This window comes from Callospermophilus lateralis, chromosome 11 (assembly GCF_048772815.1).
Source record: "Callospermophilus lateralis isolate mCalLat2 chromosome 11, mCalLat2.hap1, whole genome shotgun sequence".
NCBI lineage: Eukaryota > Metazoa > Chordata > Mammalia > Rodentia > Sciuridae > Callospermophilus > Callospermophilus lateralis.
Window position 1 is genome coordinate 56,584,099 of NC_135315.1, and position 19,713 is coordinate 56,603,811.

Here is a 19,713-nt window from a genome sequence, read left to right on the forward strand (position 1 = left end):
CCCATTCAACCCTCTCAGGCTGAAGTATTCTTTCTTTAGTACACTTTGTGTACTTGCTACAGATGACCTCACCCACAACCCTTTATGTTCATAAGTGTACGTGTCTTTAACTCTTGAATGAGAAGCCCCGGGACCCCCAAACTCCAGATATCATTTTTTAGTGTATTATACTAGTGAGAAGTCTATGTTCTCAAGGTCTGTGGATGGGAAGAAGGAGAGATGGAGGTTGAAATTGAGGAAAGGAAGACTCTAAGAGTAAATACGCATAGGCTTCTCAAAACGTGAACAATGAAGGTAAAACAGAATGGTAGCAAAAGGTAGAAAACACAGACTTTTGAAGGAATCTGTGGATGAGTGAGGAGGAGGATGGTGACCCTGGAGGTGAACTAGCAACACAGGAAGAGTCGGCAAGAAGGATGAGTGCAGCCAGCCTCAAAGAAGTTAAAGTGTAGAGAGAATTTTTATTGACGCTTGCAAAGGAAATTCAGGGAGCACAGTGAGGTGGATTGAGAGGACTTGGTTAAATCAAGATCTGCTGAAAATGTTAAGTTTTTGTAAAAAGGCTTCAGTGTGGGAAATAGCTCCATGAGAATTGACATTCAGTCCGTCTTAGATATCCCTGAATGACTTGTGATTAGGAGATCCGCAGGAACATGGACACTACGGCGAGCCACAGTAGTTATCAGGGCTTGCTTTATCTCATTCATTCTGGAACAACCCTGTGAGGTCTGTAATAACATCTTCCAGAACTTATGAATGAACACACCAGGCTTAGTGTGGTTAAGTGGCATTCCCAGCCCCCACCTTCCCCCCACTCCATGTTGTCCCTTATGCCAACCGACTTTCTAGAACCAGCCACCATGCCAGGACATTCTAGAATAACATGCTAGAACCACCTGGTCCCCAGGATCATCAGAACAGCTCTCTGACTAACACTACTGACTGACATAGCCTTCCCAGTGACTCACTGCCCTCTGCCACTCACTCCAGACCCACAAGTTCCCCCCAAACCATCCTGCCACATGGGAGTCACAGGGGTCCTGCTGCCTCTGACACTGCAGATAGGAGTTAATGAAAAAAGATGTTGAAATGCATTAAATAAGAAATGGGGGATGAGGCTGGGATGTGGCTCAAGCGGTAGCGTGCTTGTCTGGCATGTGTGCGGCCCGGGTTCGATCCTCAGCACCACATACAAAGATGTTGTGTCCGCCGATAACTAAAAAATAAATATTAAAATTCTTTCTCTCTCCCTCTCTCACTCTCTCTTTAAAAAAAAAAAAAAGAAATAGGGGAAATACAGTAAGAAGGGGCCTAGGGAAAGAGAAATGAAGGCCTTCTGTTTAGCAGGCAGGATACTCCCTGGGCTGTCCTCAGAGTCAACCTCAGTCTTCTGGTCAACCTACCTACTTTCAACCTGGGCCCAGATGTTATGATGGAAGAGGAGGAAGACAGGGAAAACAAGAACTTTATTAGGGAAACACAGAACCATGCTAACTCTACAACACGGACTGGGGAATCAATTAAAATTCTGGGTATACAGGGTTCCTAACTAGAGGGATCCTTGAGGTTGGAATCTGTGGCCTCCAACCAAATGTCTTCTCTTTAGCGCCAGCAGGATGAGACCTTCTTGGCCTTCTCACGGCGGTGCTTTCTCCCTGGCAGGGAGGACACAAATCGCTTCCTGAGCCAATGGAAAAAGCCCTGGAAATTCATGCAGGAAGTGCGTTCTTTATCTGAAGGCAGGTCCCCCTCCTCTGGCTGCTCTGATGACCCTGGGGAGCTCTTTGCAGTGCCACGCTCCTGGCTTTCCATCTGCCAAGACAAAGAGGAGGACTTAGAGACATTCAGGGTCAGCAGCAACGGGGCCAATATTACTCATTTATGGATTTCCAATTTACTTTTTTACCAAAATGAGCCAACTGTCAATGCAAAGTGTCAGACTCACTCACATTAAAGCCACACAGAGGCACACACACTGGTCTGCACAGGGCTTCTCTCTGTCCTCCCCCGTCTCTCTCTCAGTGCTCCCTGGCATTTCCCCAACACCTCTTCCCTGACCCCTTTCCTGGCTGAGGACCTTCTCCCATTGCTCATCTGCCCAGACACTGGGGTCCTCCTCTGCTTCACAGCAGGTACAAGGACTCCATGCTGTCCCACCTGGCACCCCCACTGGGCCTGTCCCTTCCACTGCAGGGGGGCAGCTCTGTGCTCACCTCAACAATTTCATCCTCCTCCAGCTCAGGAGGCTTTTTTAGGAACTGCTTGATGTCTCCATTTTCTTGTGGTATACATTTGGGCAAGTCCTGACAAGCCTCCTCCTCTTCTTCGGGACTGACCTGAGGCATCTGGGAAGACACACTGATGGACAGCTGGATATCTTCCTCCTGAAGAGAATAAGAGAGTACTGGGTCATCATCTTCATCATCATTCAGACTGTCTAGACATACCATAATAGTTTTTGAGACATCATCCAGTTCCCAGACAGTCTGGGTTGTTGTTTCCTTTTGGTACTTGTCCATCCTCTGGTCATCGTCACTTTGAGCCAAGTTAGGTGCTGAGTCTTCTTGGAGGCTGTGCAGATAGGCATTCACGACCTCGTCGATGTCTTCTTCCCCAGGCTCCTCTGGCTTCTCCTGAATTTCATTTCTTCTCCCCATGGGTCCCCTTACACTTTGGGTTCCCCATGGCCCTTGGTCAGGAGGGAGGGAGGGATCCTCAGAGGTCACATCTTCACCCGGTGTGATAGCCTCACTGGCAACGTTTTCCTCGGAGGGGAAATAGCCTATAGAGAGGCTCTGGTGGGAATTGGATTCTGAAACAGACTGCTCTATGTCAGAGCAGCTGCTGCCAGAGGACGAGTCGTCCATGGGGTCTAAGAGCTCAAATGCCCAGTCTCTTTGGACCCTGAAAAATTCAAAAGAAAAACATTAATGGATGATATGGGGGAAGCTACTCATGTACTTTTCCAAATGATGCCCCTTCCTTTATCCATTCCCAGCTATCCTACTCAGGCAGATGTGCATTCTGTATTTGCACTCTCCAGTCAAGGGCACAAGAGGCAGTTCTTTCTCTTTAAAAACTCATTTTATTGAATAATGACCCTCTGCCCTGAGCATCTCCACCTGATACCTTTCATGCTTTGTCTTATCACTACAGTGGGAAGAACTGCCTGCCATAAAAGATAGTTGTATAAATTTGAAAAGTATAGGAAAGTCAATGATGTAAATAAATATCATATATCCCACCACCCAAGTAGAATGACAATCCTCAGGGAAAGAATTTGATGCGTTCCTTTATAGTCTTCTGTTTCTTCTTATCTACATATATGCTTGTGTGCACACATCTATATATATATGGGAATTCACATCAAAGACAGTGAGATTATTAAATTTTGTAGCACAACCTGCAGGAAACACATATATGGCTATTCTGTAATCCTTAAGAACTTTCTCATTAACTCTCTTTGGTGATCACCTGAGACAGGGGCAAAATATTTTGGATGTGAGGTGTCCATCGTAAGCTCTTGTTAATTCCAGAATATTCAGAGGTCAGAGGAGTAGAATTGTGAGAGCAGAAGCCTAATTAATTCATCAACCATTAACATAGGTGATCAATGAACCTTAGATAATTAAGACCATTAAGAATAGTCTTTTTAATGATACTAAATCACCTTATCCACACATTTTTGCCTTTGTTTAAGTAGTCCTGTAGGTGGGATCATTGAATCAAAGATTACAAATATTTTTAAATTATGAGAATTGGTGTTCAATTACTTTCTAGAAAGAATACAGCTATTTAAATGCCCATCCTGACATCATCTGATGGCATCTGTAGTCCAGCATTTCCTGTGATGCCCAGCAAGTCATTGGGGAAAGAAATATACAAACATTGGATTTCCCTTGAGATTTCTCTCTCTCTCTCTCTCTCTCTCTCTCTCTCTCTCTCTCTCTGTCTCCTCTTCTCTCTCACACACACACTCACGTACCTTGTAGACTCTGTCACAACTGACTCTATTTACTTTCTGCAGAAAGAGAAGCTTCCAACTCCTCAGGCAGACACAGGCTACCTGAAGTCCTTCAGGTACTGAATCTAGTAACTGAGAAGTGCAACTGTCAGAAGCCTGGGTTCTGAGAACTTTGACTGCCGTGGCAACAGAGGAACACAGGAGTGTCACAAATGTGGAAGGAAAATGGGGATAGAAAACCAAAGGACCCAACCCCTTGCTTTAGTCATTTATTTGTTTTAATGTGACCAAAGTATATGACAAGAACAACTTATAGACGGGAAAGTATTTGGGGGCCTCACATTTTCAGAGGTCAGAGTTTGTAGAGGTTGGGCAAGAGTCGGAGGAAGAGACCACCAAGAGACTGTCCCATGCAACAGCAAAGGGTTTATTGGGGGTCCAGCATGCTGGGGCTCAGAGCTCACTTGAATAGAGCAAAGAGCCCTGAGAACAGCTTAAGCAGAGCTTATATACTTTCCTTGGAGAGGGCAGGGAGGGAAGTTACATTTTGCAGTTTGGCAATTGGGGACAGCACATTCTGGGAACAAGATTAGCAACAGTTTGCATTGGGGATAGCACATTTTGGGGACAAGATTAGAAAACAGTTCTTAAGATTTCAATAGTGTTTTGTTAAGCATACAGAAAAACGGAGTGACAAGTACCTATTTTATTAACCTTTCATTCCCCACTTCTTCTTCTAGCTACTTTTAATCATAAAAGTGATCATTGGGGGGTGTCACATTTTATGTCTGCTAGTGGGGTATATTGTTGTCTGATTACCATAAGTTTAACTTGTCCAATTTGAGCTCGGAAAAAGGAAACTACATGGTTGAGCAAACAAGGTCCTACAGTTAGCAATTTGTTGTGTCCCATGGACCAGGGCAGTGGTTCTTGTGCCCACCCCTGCAGCAACTCCTATTCCTAATAGGATGGCTAAAGTGAGGGATACAGGTTCCCGGCGAAACCGGGTTGTATGCCCCCCTATTTGATCTTCAAATGAACCTGCATCATGATAGAGCACTCTGGGAAACATCTGCACCATTACATAATTAATTACATCTGTTGACCATTTTATGAAAACATAAACAATGTTTAAGTATGTAGAATTATACTGTTGTAGGGCTGGACAAGGCAAGGCACCTAAGATAGCACCGAAGACAGGGAAACAGTCCTATTTGGTTGCAACCAGATTTAGAGGGCATTGCTTCTGCTGTAATCAATTAATCCCCTGAACCCCAAGTTTAGGTAGTTTCAGAATTTTGTACCCAACATGTAAGGGAAGGGGCTCAGTTCACAGTCTGCAGAAATTTATAAAAAGCAGTTTTTGTTTCTGTTTTTTCTTCTGTTCTGGGCAAGTTAACTTTTCAAGGACACCTGGGAAGGGGAGAATTTTCCCCCTGCCAGCTGTTCCCATGGAGCCCAGTTGGTAACTTCCTTATCTTAGAAATGTAGCCATCTCTGTGAAGCCCAGCTCAAGGCCAGAGGCCTTGTTCACATATTTTGTGAAAAACTAGTAAAGGGGTGCCTAGCTTAGGAGTGCTGATTTTTTTTTTTAGCCAGTGGCCAAGTAGAACAGGACAATGTGAAAAGAGAAAGTTTATCTACACTGAACTCTTTTATAGGGATTCTTTTGCTGAAAGTCCTAAAGTCGGCCATGGTGAAGACTTCTGGAGAAGGTCAGTTAAGACTTTTCTGTGGGCCTGGTACAGAGGGGGAAGGTGGGGAAGGGGGGGCTGAGAGCAGCTCTGTGGACAATGGGAAAGGGGTTTGGGATTTTTCTAGCAACAAAAACTTGAGTAGTAGAACAGGTAGAGCAGAGGGGAAGACAGGAGTGAGTATCCCAAAAAGCCTGTGAGGGATTTTAAATTTTTAGTAACCTGTTTTCAGTGATGACAAAGCAACTTTAAAGGCCATTTTCATTACATCTTGGATAGGGGTCTGAGGGCTCTCCTCAGCTGGTTTGAGCTTTGGGTTAGCTGGTAAGAGGACCTGGTGGGACCCAGTGTGGGCACTGACAGGATAAGAGAGGAGTGAGTGGGTGGAGGGGTACCTCAGTACCTGCTACCTCAGCAAGGGGGCAATGGTCTGAGAACAGGCGGAGGTTTGGGTTTTTGATCTAGTAATTGGAGGGGAGAAATCAGGTTACTGAGGTGGAAGTGACAGCAGAGAGTCTGGAGCAGAAGGCTGAGGGTGAGGATCTATTGGTGAAGCATAGTTTAGGATGTGTGCGAAGGAGGGAAAAGGCCTCCACATAGGGGAATCTCAAGCCAACCTACATCTGGCTTGTGTGTCTCTACATCCATAATGTTCGTTTCCATTATCTATGGTACAGAAGGGATTTAATGGAATTTTAGTGGAATACTCTTCATCAGGGATATCCCAATAGGAAAGACCTATAGCCAGCTGACAAATGTTTGGGTGGAGAGATGGCCACTAGGTCCTTAAGGGGGCTGTATGCGAGACAGATCATACTTCCTGTCCAGTAGGATTTGTGATCAGCCATCGCTGCTGAATGGGCTGATGAGGGTTAGGACTACTGGTGGTCAAAGGGAGAGTCCATAGCCCTATCCACACGGCGAATACGCAATTTGAGAGGGTTACCAGTCTTTTCCAATTTCCAGCCAGAGTCTGAACAGGGCGCAGGCTTGAGATGAGAGGCATGGATCCAGCAAGTGATTCCGTCTACCTTTACCTCTGTAGGTGTTATAAGTAGCACCTAGTATGGTCCTTTCCAGTGGGGTTCCAGGGATGACACCTGATGTCGTCTTATGTAGACGAAGTTTCCCACTTGATATTGGCGTGGACTCCCTTCGTCCCCAGGTTGGTAGGCAGTGGCCAGCTGTTTCCACAGGTACCACTGGGTTCTTTCAAGAGCTTTAAGTCTGTCAAGCAAGGGGGTGTGAAAGGAACCGGTAGGTCTTAGAGTTAGGGTTAGGTCCCTTACTGGAGGAGGGGCACCATAGAGAATTTCATAGGGGGTGAGGTTACACAAAGAAACAGAGGGAGTATTTCTTACATGAAACAGTGCATAAGGCAGGAGCATAGTCCAATCTTTTATGCTGGTGTCTAAGCTTAATTTCATTAAGGTCTCTTTAATGGTTCTATTCATTCTTTCTATCTGTCCTGAGCTCTGGGGTCTATAAGCACAATGTAACTTTTAATTAATCCCCAGGGTCCTGGCTAACCCCTGACTTACCTGGGCCACGAACGACGGTCCATTATCAGACCCTATTACCTTAGGCAGGCCGTATCTTGGAAAAATATCTTTCAAGATCTCTTTGACCACCATTTGCGCCGTTTCTTTTTTTGTGGGGAAGGCTTCAATCCATCCTGAAAATGTATCTACAAAGATTAGGAGATATTTAAGTGCATACCTTGTTGGCTTAATTTCAATAAAGTCCGCTTCTCAGAATTGTCCTGGTCTGGTTCCTCGTAGGTGCTTTCCTGCAGGAAGCTTGGAAGGGTAAGCATTAACCAATTGACAGACCCCACAGGCTTTTGTTACCTGTTCAGTTATTTCCTTTCGCTGTGAGTCGGTTAGTGGAAAACTCTGTTCTTGATCTTTCAGGAATGCCTGCAGTTTCTTTGAACCAAGGTGAGTGAGTTGATGTACATTTTTAACATAGTGTAGGGCTTTCTGAAATCTGTAGATGTTAAGTTGTCGGGGTGCTCCGACGTAGTTAAATCTCCTGACTTATGTTCCCCTGTGTGGAAAGTGTTAACATGGTTACTCTGTTTAGGGCTGCCAATTTAGCCTCTTCATACGCCCTCCTGTTCCCGACTGCTATGGGATCGTTTCCTTTCTGGTGTCCTGGACAGTGCACTATAGTTAGTTGCCTAGGGCTTTGCACTGCTGAGAGGAGGCGGAGCCTTAGCCCACCGCTTACCTTCCTGGAGGAAGCTGCTGCCATCAGTGAACCATATGACCTCAGTTTCTTCTGCCTGTATATGTTGACAGTCATGAGTGATGGGTCCTGATGATTGCTCAGGTAGTAGTGTAGCCGGGTTAAGCGGGACGGGGGGTCCCAGCGTTATTCTGTCCTTGTCGAGCAGCAGGCTCTGAGTGTGTTATTCTAAAATTTGATAGCAATCTGTCTGGTGGCTGGCAGATGATGCTCTCTAGGGCATGGGGGGCTATAATGGTTAGCTTTTGCCCCAGCGTTAACTTATCAGCATCCTTGATTAGTAGGGCTGCCGCTGCTATAGCTTTTAGGCAATGGGGCCATCCACCAGCCACTGCGTCCAGCTTTTTAGACAAGTAGGCTATAGGCCTTTTCCAGGGTCCTAGAGTCTGAGTGAGCACTCCTCGTGCTATTCCTTTCTTTTCCTCAATGTAGAGAGTAAAGGGTTTTTCTACATTTGGGAGTGCTAAGGCCAGAGCAGATAGTAGCGCCCTCTTGATGTTATCAAAAGCTCGCTGGTGCTCAGGGGTCCATTGGAATTGATTATCTCCCTTTAACAGTGGGTATAAAGGAGCAGCTAAGGACGCAAACCCATAACCTGCAAAATCCAGCAGTCCCAAGAAACTCTCTGAGTTGCCTCCTGTTAGATGGGGGTGGTATCTGCACAACAGTTTGTTTTCTGGGCTCAGTGAGCCATTGTTTACCGCCCCTAAGGGAATAGCCCAGGAAGATTACTTCTTGCTGGCAAATTTGGGCCTTTTTGGCAGAAGCTCTATACCCGAGTTGAGCAAGCTCGGATAATACTGCTTGGGTCCCAGACTCACAGTTTTCCTTGACGTCGGCTGCCAGTAGCAGGTCATCCACATATCGAAGCAGGGTGACTTCGGGGTGCATAGTTCTGAAGTTGTTGAGATCTCTGTGGAGGGCTTCATCAAAGAGAGTGGGGGAGTTTTTGAACCCATGTGGGAGTCTAGTCCAAGTTAGTTGACCAGACGTTCCAGTTTCTGGGTTTACCCACTCGAAAGCAAACAGCAACTGACTATCTTTATGCAGAGGCAAGCAAAAGAAAGCATCTTTTAAGTCCAGAACAGTATGCCATTTTTGCTTAGGGTTCAGAGTGCTGAGTAGATTGTATGGATTAAGTACTGTGGGGTGAATGTCCTGCACCCTGTTGTTGATCTCTCTTAGGTCCTGTATGGGGTGATAGTCCCCGGTTCCTGGCTTTTTTTACTGGTAGTAGGGGAGTGTTCCAGGCCAATTGACAGGGCCTTAGGACCCCTAAGGCCAGATAATTCTGAATATGGGGCCTTATCCCATCTTTAGCTTCTTTGCTCAGAGGATATTGTTTGACATTAATTGGGGAGGCGGAGGTTTTTAACTCCACTGTTATTGGAGGTTGTTTCATGACTAGGCTTAACCCAGCAGTTTCTGCCCAGGCATCTGAGTAATCTGTTATCCATTTCTGGGGTAGCTTGCCTGTTTGATCAGCCTTGAGGGCTGTGAAGAGTTGATGTTCATCTTCTACTGACATAGTTAAAGCCGTGACTATAGGAGTTTTTATTGAAGGATTTAGAAATTTCATTTGGGGGCCTTCAGGGTTAAAAGTTATTTTGGCCCGGAGCTTGGTGAGCAGATCTCTGCCCATCAATGGGGCTGGGCATTCTGGGATCACTAGGAAGGAGTGATGGACTTTTCCTTTTCCCAGGTCCATGGTCCTCTTAGTTGTCCAAGCCCAATATTTACTGCCGTTAGCCCCTTGAACTAGAGACCTTTTATTTGATAGAGGGCCCAATGGGGCCTTGAGGGCTGAGTATACTGCCCCTGTATCCACCTCAAAGTTCACTGGGGTTCCCTCCACTTCAAAAGTTACCCTGAGCTCGGGGAGGGGATCCGAGTCCTGACTTTCCTAGTCATCCTCTAGAGTCAGAATGGCTGGCTGGCATGGCTATCTCTTTCTAGGGCACTATTTGGCCCAGTGTCCTTTTTCTTTACAGTAGGCACATTGATCTGAGGCCAGAGGTGGCCTCTGGTGTGGGCCCAGGTATTCCTTCCTGTCTCCCTGTTTCTTAATTTCTGGCCTATTTGTTGTTGTGACCAGGACCTTAGTCAATGCCTTAGTCTGTCTTTTGCTTCTCTCATCCTCCCTTTTCTCCTTTTATTTCTCCCTCCTTTGTTCCTTTTCTTCCTCAGTTTCTCTCTTATAGTATACCTTCTCGGCTTCTCTGACTAAATCTCTAAAAGTCATATCCATCTAAGCATTGTAACTTTCTTTTAATATCCAGGGCAGCTTGCCCAATAAAGGCCATCGTGACAGATGCCTTTTCGTCCTCTGCCTGAGGATCGAAAGGAGTATATCTCCTATATGCTTTCATAATTCTCTCTAGAAACATAGAGGGAGACTCATCAGGCCCTTGAATAATCTCTCTTACCTTGGCCAAATTAGTTGGTCGCCTAGCGGCCGTTCGGAGACTCACTATTAGAGCCCGGCGATAAGTGGACAGGTGTTCCCCCTACCTTCAAAGGTGTTGGGGTCCCAGTTGGGTCGGTTCAAGGGGAAGTTGGCTTCGATTATGTTGGGAAGTTGTGTCGGTCGCCCAGCTGGTCCGAGGATATTTTTTCTAGCTTCCAGGAGGATTCTCTCTCGTTCCTCTGTCATGAAGAGAGTGCCTAGGACTTGTTGGCAGTCATCCCAAGTAGGCTGGTGTGAAATCATCAATGACTCAATTAGACCTGTGAGCCGGGTGGGGTCCTCAGAAAAAGGGGGGTTGTTATTTTTCCAGTTATATAGGTCTGAAGAGGAGAAAGGCCAATACTGGTAGGCTTGCATTTCTCCTCCATGGCCATCGTCTATCATTGGCCTGTAAGGACAGAGGGGGAGTAACATGGGGGCTTTAGGGTTTTTAATCATTCGCTGTCGGCGAGTTCCTTTAGCTGGGCCAGCTTCCTCCAGGGGAGGAGGGGCTGTGTGTGCCGCGGGGAAGTCATCTGGAGGGCGCTGGGCTGGCTTAGCCTCCTCCAACGGTGGAGAGGCTGAATCAGCAGCAGGGGAATCACTTAGAGGGTGTTGGGGGTTGGGGGACTAGGGCAGGAGATAAGGAGGGGGAGGAGAGTCCAGTAGAGTCAAATCTTGAGACTCAGGGAGAACAGAGGGTTGAGGAGGAGGAGGAGCAGAGGGTTTGAGAGATAGAATTGTGGGGGAAGGAAAAGGAGTGGGGGCAGAGACAAGGAAAGGCTTCACCCATGGAGGAGGAGATTCGCAGAGGTCCTGAAAAGTTAAGATATATGGCTGTTGATCTGGATGGCTATGTGGCTCCGGCTGAAAGACAATATTTCTGACTTTTTGAATTAGTGGGAAGCAGAAAGATCCTCCTGGGGGTCATCCAACTCCAAAGGTGGGCCATTCTGAGGCATAGAGAGTCTGCAGGGTTCGGCGTTTTACTGAAAAAGAAAGATTCTGAGCTCTTAAGTGGACTTTGGTCCAGTGATCAAGGGTCAAGGACAGAGGCCTTGAAGTGCTCTGTCCCATAATGAAAGATACACAAACAGTGATAGCAACGACACACGACACAGATAAGACAAGACAATAAAGACAGACAATGGACGTCCAACACTGAGACCAGGACTGAGTAGCCGGCAAAACCCGATGGGCTGGCAATACAGAATCCGAAACAAAATATCACTGAGTCGAGGAGACTATTGTTCCTAGATTTCCCGAGTCCTCTGGGGCGTCCCCCAGGGACGTGACCTGTGGCTCTGTGACACGTCTGTCAGCCACCGTCAGAGAAAACTTACGCTCTTCACCGACAGCCACTTTGCCAGCCCTAACCTGAAACCTGAAACCTGAAACCTGAAACCAGAAATCTGAAACCTGAAACCAGAGACCAGAAAACAAAAACCAGAAAGCAGAAATCAGAAAGAGGCGCCTTACTGACCCCGAGAGGAGCCCGTTGGGGTCTTTCGTCCGCCACTGCCGGATCTCACTGGGGCCTCCAGATGTAGAGGTCGGGAAAGCCTCAGAGGAAGAGACCACCAAGAGACTGTCTCATGCAACAGCAAAGGGTTTATTGGGGGTCCAGCATGCTGGGGCTCAGAGCTCACTTAAATAGAGCAAAGAGCCCTGAGACAGCTTAAGCAGAGCTTATATAATTTCCTTGGAGAGGGCAGGGAGGGAAGTTACATTCTGCAGTTTGGCAGTTGGGGACAGCACATTCTGGGAACAAGATTAGCAAACAGTTTGCATTGGGGACAGCACATTTTGGGGACAAGATTAGCAAACAGTTCTTAAGATTTCAATAGTGTTTTGTTAAGCAAGTACCTATTTTATTAACCTTTCAAGTTAATTGGTTCCCTTGCTCTGGGTCCTCACAGCATCTTATTATGGGAGGAGGGCCCAGTGGAGGAAATGTATCAACAGATGGGGGTCAGAAACTGAGACAGGAAAGGGCCACAGGAAGAACACCTCCAGGATCGACTCCCATTGACTCACCTCCTCCAAACGTGTCCCACTGCTTACTGTTACTATCCAGTCAGTTCATTCAAGCTAGGGTGAATTCATGAGATTTTAGCTCTCAAAATCTACTCCTCTTAACTTTGAATATTCTGGCATTAACAAGAGCTTATGATGGACACCTCACATCCAAAATATAATATTCTGCCCCTGTGTCTAAATAGCTCCTATCCTTCTCACAGAGCAAGATGCAGGACGTTTGTCTCTAAGAATCTCAGAGTGTCCATAGCTCTGGTACTTCCCAAAAGTTCAGGCCAAGTCCAAGTCTCCTCTGAGACCTCAGACCAACTCTGGGTTTTGATGCCTTGGAAAAGTCAAAGAGAAATTTCATATATCCTAAATACAGCTGCACACAATAATCATTCCCATTTCAAAATGAGGGACTAGGACACAGCAGAAGTACAGAGGCCAAAATAAGACCAAGACCCAGCTGGGCAGAGAGGTCCCCTGAGTCCACCTACAGTGACCAGGACACTTGATGGTGAGCTGTTACTTCCCAGAGCTTGGTTGCAGGGCTCATGGGCTGTCTTTTAGCCTGGCAGTCTCTGCAGCCCCCAGCTTGGCTGTCTGGCATTTCACAATTCCTGAGGTCTCCACCACAGCTTCACTTTACATATACTACATCAAAGATTGGTCTCTCAGGGGCACCTACAGGGACTTTGCCCATCAACACTTTGCCTGGCTCCAAGTCTTCCCTTGAAATCTTGGTGAAGGCTTCATGACCCCGTAAGTATTTGTCAACAAAGAGACGTGAGTTTAAGCACACCTAAATAAATAAATAAAGAAACAAATAAACAACAACAAAAACATGTGCACTCACACATGCAAGTGTGCACACACACACACACACACACACACTCACCCACACACACTTTATGTAATGGTAGAACAAAGCCAATAAATAGCTATCTGACCTAAAAGAACCTCAGCTCAGTGGGATCTGTCAGTTTCATGAGATGTTTCCCAAATATATGTCTCTATTTCCATTCAGTAAGATAGTATTTACAGTGTGCCATAACCATCTTCCATTTTTCACTATTGACTGGACTCAAATACCTACTTTCTGTTCTCTAAGTTTGTGGAAGTTCTCTCTTTCAGAATTTTGATGGCATGATGCAATGAATAGGCAGAGCTGGGGTTGGCGAGAAACACCTACTCTCCAAGAGATGCAGCCTGACAAATGCCCCCAGGCTGCCCAGGCTGCCATGAGTGACCATGGCCTCCCTGAGTATATGCAGGGTCTTGTGCTCATGTCCACATGTCCCCTTTCTGGGTGTTAGCTCCTTTTAGGCTCAAAGAAGCCTCTGAGCTAAGTCTCATTGGTTGCCTGCTTCACAGAAGAACATGTAACATGCGCAGTCAGGTGACTGGCTCACATTCCAAAGTCATAACCCCAGGCACCTGGATTCAGAGGCAATCTGCCTTCAGAGCCCCCACCCCTTAATCTCCACATGCCCTCATCTCTAGGGACCTGAGCACCCACTTCTTCCTGGAAGACTGTGGGAGAGCTGACCCAGTCCACAGGCAAACCCATAGGCTGTACCTTGGAAGAATCTCCCCTGTGGGGAACATCATGCTCCATGGGACAAGTCCATGAAAAGATGCTCAACATCATTAGCCATCAAAAGCAAATCAAGAATGCAATGAGCTCCCACCTTATAAGCACCAGGACAGCCTCAATCGATTAGACAATTAATAGCAAGTATTGCTGAGGATGTGGAGAAGCCAAATCCTTGTCCACTGCCAGTGGGGACAGATCATGGTGCAACCTCATGCAAAGACGGACTGGCAGTTCCTCAATCTGCATGGCCCAATAATGCGACTCCTAGGCATGCACCCTAGAGAAATGAAGACTCTGTCTACACACAAACCTGGACATGAATGTTCATTGAAGTGTTACTCATCGTGTCCCCAATGTCTATCAGTGGATGAAGGGGTAAACTATATATGGCGGATAACACCATGGAACATTACTCAGGAAGGAGTACTGATTCATGACACCGCATCTATGAACCTAGAAAAGAGGATCTCAGTGAAAGAAGCCATTCACAAGAGATCACATATCAAATGCTTCCTTTAATGGGAAAAGGAAGCATTCAGAATATGCAAATATAGAGATAACAAAAAGTAGATGAGGGGCTGCTGGGGAAAAACAGATTCCCTCCTAATGTGTCCAGAATTTCTTTCTGAGTGATGAAAATGTTCTAGAGTTAGATGGGGGTGGTGGTTTCACAACCATGTGAATATATAAGAAACCACTTAACTTGCAGTATAGACCTTGGTATGTGAAGTATATCTCAGTAATGCTGCTTAAAAGGGAAAATAAAGCACAGATCTTGGAAATAAAAAAAAAAAAAAAAACAGAGAGAGATGCTCAAGAAAAAATTGAACTTTTATTTATTTTTACCATTTCTCTGAAATGCATTTTTGTATTTCTCTCAGCCAACAAAAGAGCATACACACACACACACACACACACACACACACACACACTCACACACACACACATCTTTTGTCCCTATTTGAAATGTGTAAATAAAGTAGTGAATATCCCAGACACTCACACCCTCTCCTGCCCCAGAAAAAAATGATACTGTTTGTAGTTTAATAGGTTTTTTGATTTACTTAGAATGTTTTTCTAAACCATCATAGAAATAGCAATGGCACACATGCGCTTGCAATTGGATCTTACCCGTCACTGACTACCGGTCCAGTACAGCCACACCTGTGGAGAGGTCTTTGAACCAGTGGGGGGGGGGTGAGGTTCTTTGCCTCAACTCTGTAGACCCCCAAATTTTAGCTGAAGGATACAAGCAGAAGGGAGGAAGATACACCAAGCCAATTGACGGCTCCTTTTGGAAAAATTGCACCACCAATGACATCATCAGCAAAAATACCCCAACACTACCATAAGTCGCTGCACCAACAGATAGTTCACAATGCATACAGGTGAGTTCACAATGCATACAAGTGATACATAGTCCATGCAAGTTTTGCAAGCAGTTCAGTGATGGCTATTGCAGAAGCTGTAGATTGGTTTTATCTTTGTCTTCACCAGCACTGGGATGAAGATAGGAATTCTGGCAATAATGGCTAAAGAAAAAATTATGTAACATTCCAAAAGGCACTAAAAGAAAACAATTTTCTTAATAATTTACATTGTTTTCACTGGCACTGGGATGAAGATAGGAATTCTGGCAATAATGGCTAAAGAAAAAATTATGTAACATTCCAGAAGGCACTAAAAGAAAACAATTTTCTTAACAATTTACATTATCTTTAAGAGAATTATTAAATATAATGAAAAGGAAAGGTGAAAGTAAACAAACAGATCTGTTAACCTCCTTTTTTGTTCACATATTAAAACAATCCTCAACAGCTGTTTACCCAATTTAAATTAAACCATTAAAATCACATAAATAAAAAAAAATATTTGGATCCATTGTTTCATGAGCACTCATCATATATGATATATGGACATACATACATTCAAACATATAACACAAAACACAAGTGTGCACCCATAATATAATACATATAACACATAACATAATAGTAAAGGCCTTATAACTTTTTACAGGTGAAACCTCCATTGCAATGTTTAAAAACTCTATAGTCAAAAAAATAGAACTGATCAGCAAAACATTAACCTAGGTCTGTATGAGCTCAAAAAACAAAATAGAACTTCATGATATGGGAAAGGGCAATAATAAAATAGATATTGAAAAAAGCATCCTGGTTCTGTTGCAGATGTAAGAATAGCCAAACTGGAGTTCTGGATATCAGCTGTTATGGATTTGAGCCAAATCATCTTCTTTTTGGTCTGTAGAAATCGCTTTAGTTAATCTCTCTGGAATCCAAATCGGCTGCTGTTCTCCCTGCGGAAACACACAAACAGACCCCAGTCTCCAGGCAATCATTGGGTCAGGACCTTAGTTAATCTCTCTGGAATCCAAATCGGCTGCTGTTCTCCCTGTGGAAACACACAAACAGACCCCCGACTCCAGACAATTACTGGGTCAGGACCTTTCCACTGTCCTGTTAGATTATCCTTCCAAAGTACCTTGGGCTTACGTACATTTTTTGGACATATATGTCTTTCCACAGCACTAAGTTCTGATGAATCCAAATTTAAAAAGTTTAGAGTAAAAAGGGTTATTTTAAGTTTATCTTTGGGGAATATATACCCCTTCCCAATTCCTTCTTTTTGATTTAATAAGTACATTTTAATAGTTTGATGAGCTCTTCCAACTATGCCTTGTCCCTGTGGATTGTATGGGATTCCTGTTATATGAGTAATGCCAAATGATGAGCAAAATTGTTTAAAAGAGGTAGAAGTATAACCAGGGGCATTATCTGTTTTTAACTGTTTTGGAACACCCACAGTGGCAAAATTTTGTAAGCAATGAGCTATAACATCTTTAGTTTTTTCTCCGGCATGAAGGGAGCCCATCAAAAATCCAGAAGAAGTATTAACTGTAACATGCAAATATTTCAATTTTCCAAATTCTGGCAAGTGTGTGACGTCCATCTGCCAAATATGGTTAGGTATCAATCCTCTAGGATTGATTCCAAGGTTAACTTGTGGTAAAAAGGTCACACAATTTTGACATTGTTTTATTATTTGTCTAGCTTGTTCTTTAGTTATTTTAAAATGCTTTTGTAAAGTATCAGCATTGACATGGAACTTTTTATGAAAATTTATAGCTTCTTCTAGTGTAGAGAAAATATGTATGTCATGTGTAGTTTTATTTGCTAAATAATTGCCCAAACTAAGGGCTCCAGGCAATCCTGTATGTGCCCTGATATGTCCTATAAAGAATGGATCTTTTCTGTCCCAGATTAGACTTTGTATAGTGGAAAACAAAGAGAAAACAGTAGAGGAAGGGGAAATCCTACCAGCATCTTCAAGCGATACTATAACATTAACTATATACTGGCTATCGGAAAATAAATTAAATACAGAATCTTTAAACATCACAAAAGCCTGTAATACTGCCTTAAGCTCTACCTTTTGAGCTGATTGTTTGGGTACTAAAAATGTAAAAGTTTGATCAGGTGTAACTATTGCTGCTGTACCATTATTTGATCCATCAGTGAATATATTTGGAGCATTCCCGATAGGTGTTTTTCTTGTCATTTTTGGAAAAATTACAGGATGCGATGACCAAAAAGACAATAAAGGATTAGATGGTAAGTGGTTATCAAATGAAACATTAGATTTGCACATGATTATTGCCCAAGTATTTAACTTATTAGCTAACTCATCAATTTGATTCATAGTATATGGAGTAATAATTTTATTGGGAGAAATTCCAAACACTCCCTTTGCTGCTTTTATTCCTTTGAGTATTAATTGTCCTACAGCCTCCGGATACCTAGTAAGAATAGTGTTAGGACAATAAGATAAATGTATTCATAATAATGGACCTTCTTGCCAAAATACTCCTGTAGAAATATTTTTTGTTGGTAGTACAATAAATAATAAAGGCAAACTTATATCAATTCTATCCAAATGCATACTTTCCATATATGTTTCAATGATTTTTAATGCCTTTCTTGCTTCAGGCATTAACATTCAGGGTGAATTTGGATCTGATGGACCTTTTAGGATATCAAATAAAGGTCCCAACTCTACTGTTGGTATACCTAAATAAGGCCTTATCCAATTTATGTCTCCTAATAACTTTTGAAAGTCATTAAGTGATTTGAGTTGATCTACTCGTATTTGAATTTTTGGTGGACGGACCATGGTTGAGGATAATAGAACTCCTAAATAATTAATTGGAAAATTTAATTGTACTTTATCTATTGTTATCTCTAGATTATAATTTTTTAATAAGTTTGTAAGTGTGGCATAACATTCTAGCAATGTGTTTTTATCTTTGTGTGCTCATAATACATCATCCATATGTGAAATATTTGTAGTTCAGGATTTTGATTTCCAAGTGGCTGGATTACTTTGTTAACATAAATTTGACACATAGTTGGGCTGTTAGCCATCCCTTGAAGGAGTAATTTCCATTCATATCTCTGATCAGGACCTTCATGATTCAGTGCAGGGACAGTAAATGCAAAACGTGGACTATTCTCAGGATGAATTGGAATTGAAAAAAAAAACAATCTTTAATATCTATAACTAAAACATACCAGGTTTTTGGCAAAGCAGACAATTGAGGAATCCCCGATTGAGCAGGTTCCATAATAACCATCTCATTATTAATTACTCTTAAATCTTGCAATAATCTCCATTTACCAGATTTCTTTTTGATGACAAAAATGGGAGTATTATGGGGAGATATGGAAGGTTGTATATGTCCTTCCACTAATTGTTGTTTGACCAGGTCATGGGCTGCTTTTATCTTTTCTTTAGTCAGGGGCCACTGAGGAACCCATACTGGTCTTTCTGATTTCCAAGTAATTTTTATTGTCTCAGTGGCCCTTTCTGAAAATCCAACCCATGTCTGTCTGTTCCTTGATCTATTTGTATTGGTGCTGCTATACTTTGTTCTTGTTTTTCTAATCTTTTTCCTTTCCTAAAACCTTGTCTAGTCATAATAGTGGGTGCATTTTGGTTGATATTATTTGTTAATGTCAAACCTAATTGATCTAGGACATCTCGTCCCCATAAATTTATAGGAAGATGATCCAATACATGTGGCTGTATAGTTCCTTCACATCCTTCAGGATCCTTCCAATCTAATACCATTGCACTTCTATGGGGATTAGTCACCACTCCTAGGCCTCGAAGTGTTTGAGTGGCTTGTTGTAATGACCAATGTTTTGGCCATTCTTGATGAGAGATGATGCTAAGGTCTGCATCTGTATCTAGTAGCCCATTAAATTCATGTCCTTGAATATTTAGTTTTAGCATGGGGCAAGAATCTAAATTTAAAGACAGCATAGCCCAATCTACACCTGTGGAGCCTAATCCCTTGGAACCTCTTTCTACAGCACAACTGGAATATTTATCATGTAGGCTTGGTATTATTAGTAACTGTGCTATTCTATCTCCTGGTGAAATTACTGATGTACCCTTTAGAGAACTGGCTATAATTTTTATTTCACCTTCATAATCGGGATCAATTACCCCAGGACTTATCATAAGTCCATTTAGAGTAGAAGAGCTGCGTCCCAATAATAAACTTACTGTTCCTTTGGGAAGAGGTCCTTTCACCCCTGTGGGAATGATTTGAACTCCCATCTCTGGAGTTAGTACTGATCTGGCAGAGGCACAGATGTCCAACCCTGCGCTCCCTCTGGTTTGTCTAATGAGGGATCTGATGGACAATGTGTCCTGG

The 19,713-nt window shown here is 43.6% G+C and overlaps 1 protein-coding gene across 1 annotated transcript; it reads right to left on the minus strand.

Moving 5' to 3' along the window:
* Positions 1 to 1,602: 1,602 nt before the first annotated feature.
* Positions 1,603 to 13,994, minus strand: LOC143410546 (uncharacterized protein C12orf71 homolog). Its single transcript, XM_076871411.1, has 3 exons — positions 13,789 to 13,994; positions 2,214 to 2,904; positions 1,603 to 1,812 (listed from the first exon to the last, which is right to left on the minus strand). The coding sequence occupies exons 1-3, from the start codon at positions 13,992 to 13,994 to the stop codon at positions 1,603 to 1,605; spliced, it is 1,107 nt and encodes a 368-aa protein (XP_076727526.1).
* Positions 13,995 to 19,713: the final 5,719 nt, after the last annotated feature.

Coding starts and splice junctions, on each gene's coding strand:
- LOC143410546 (XM_076871411.1), bottom strand. CDS start 13,994: ATGGAGCATGATGTTCCCCACAGGGGAGATTCTTCCAAGGTACAGCCT. Junction 2,905..13,788: donor TGGGGTTATGACTTTGGAAT/GTGAGCCAGTCA, acceptor TGAATTTTTCAG/GGTCCAAAGAGACTGGGCAT. Junction 1,813..2,213: donor AGGAGGATGAAATTGTTGAG/GTGAGCACAGAG, acceptor TTGTCTTGGCAG/ATGGAAAGCCAGGAGCGTGG.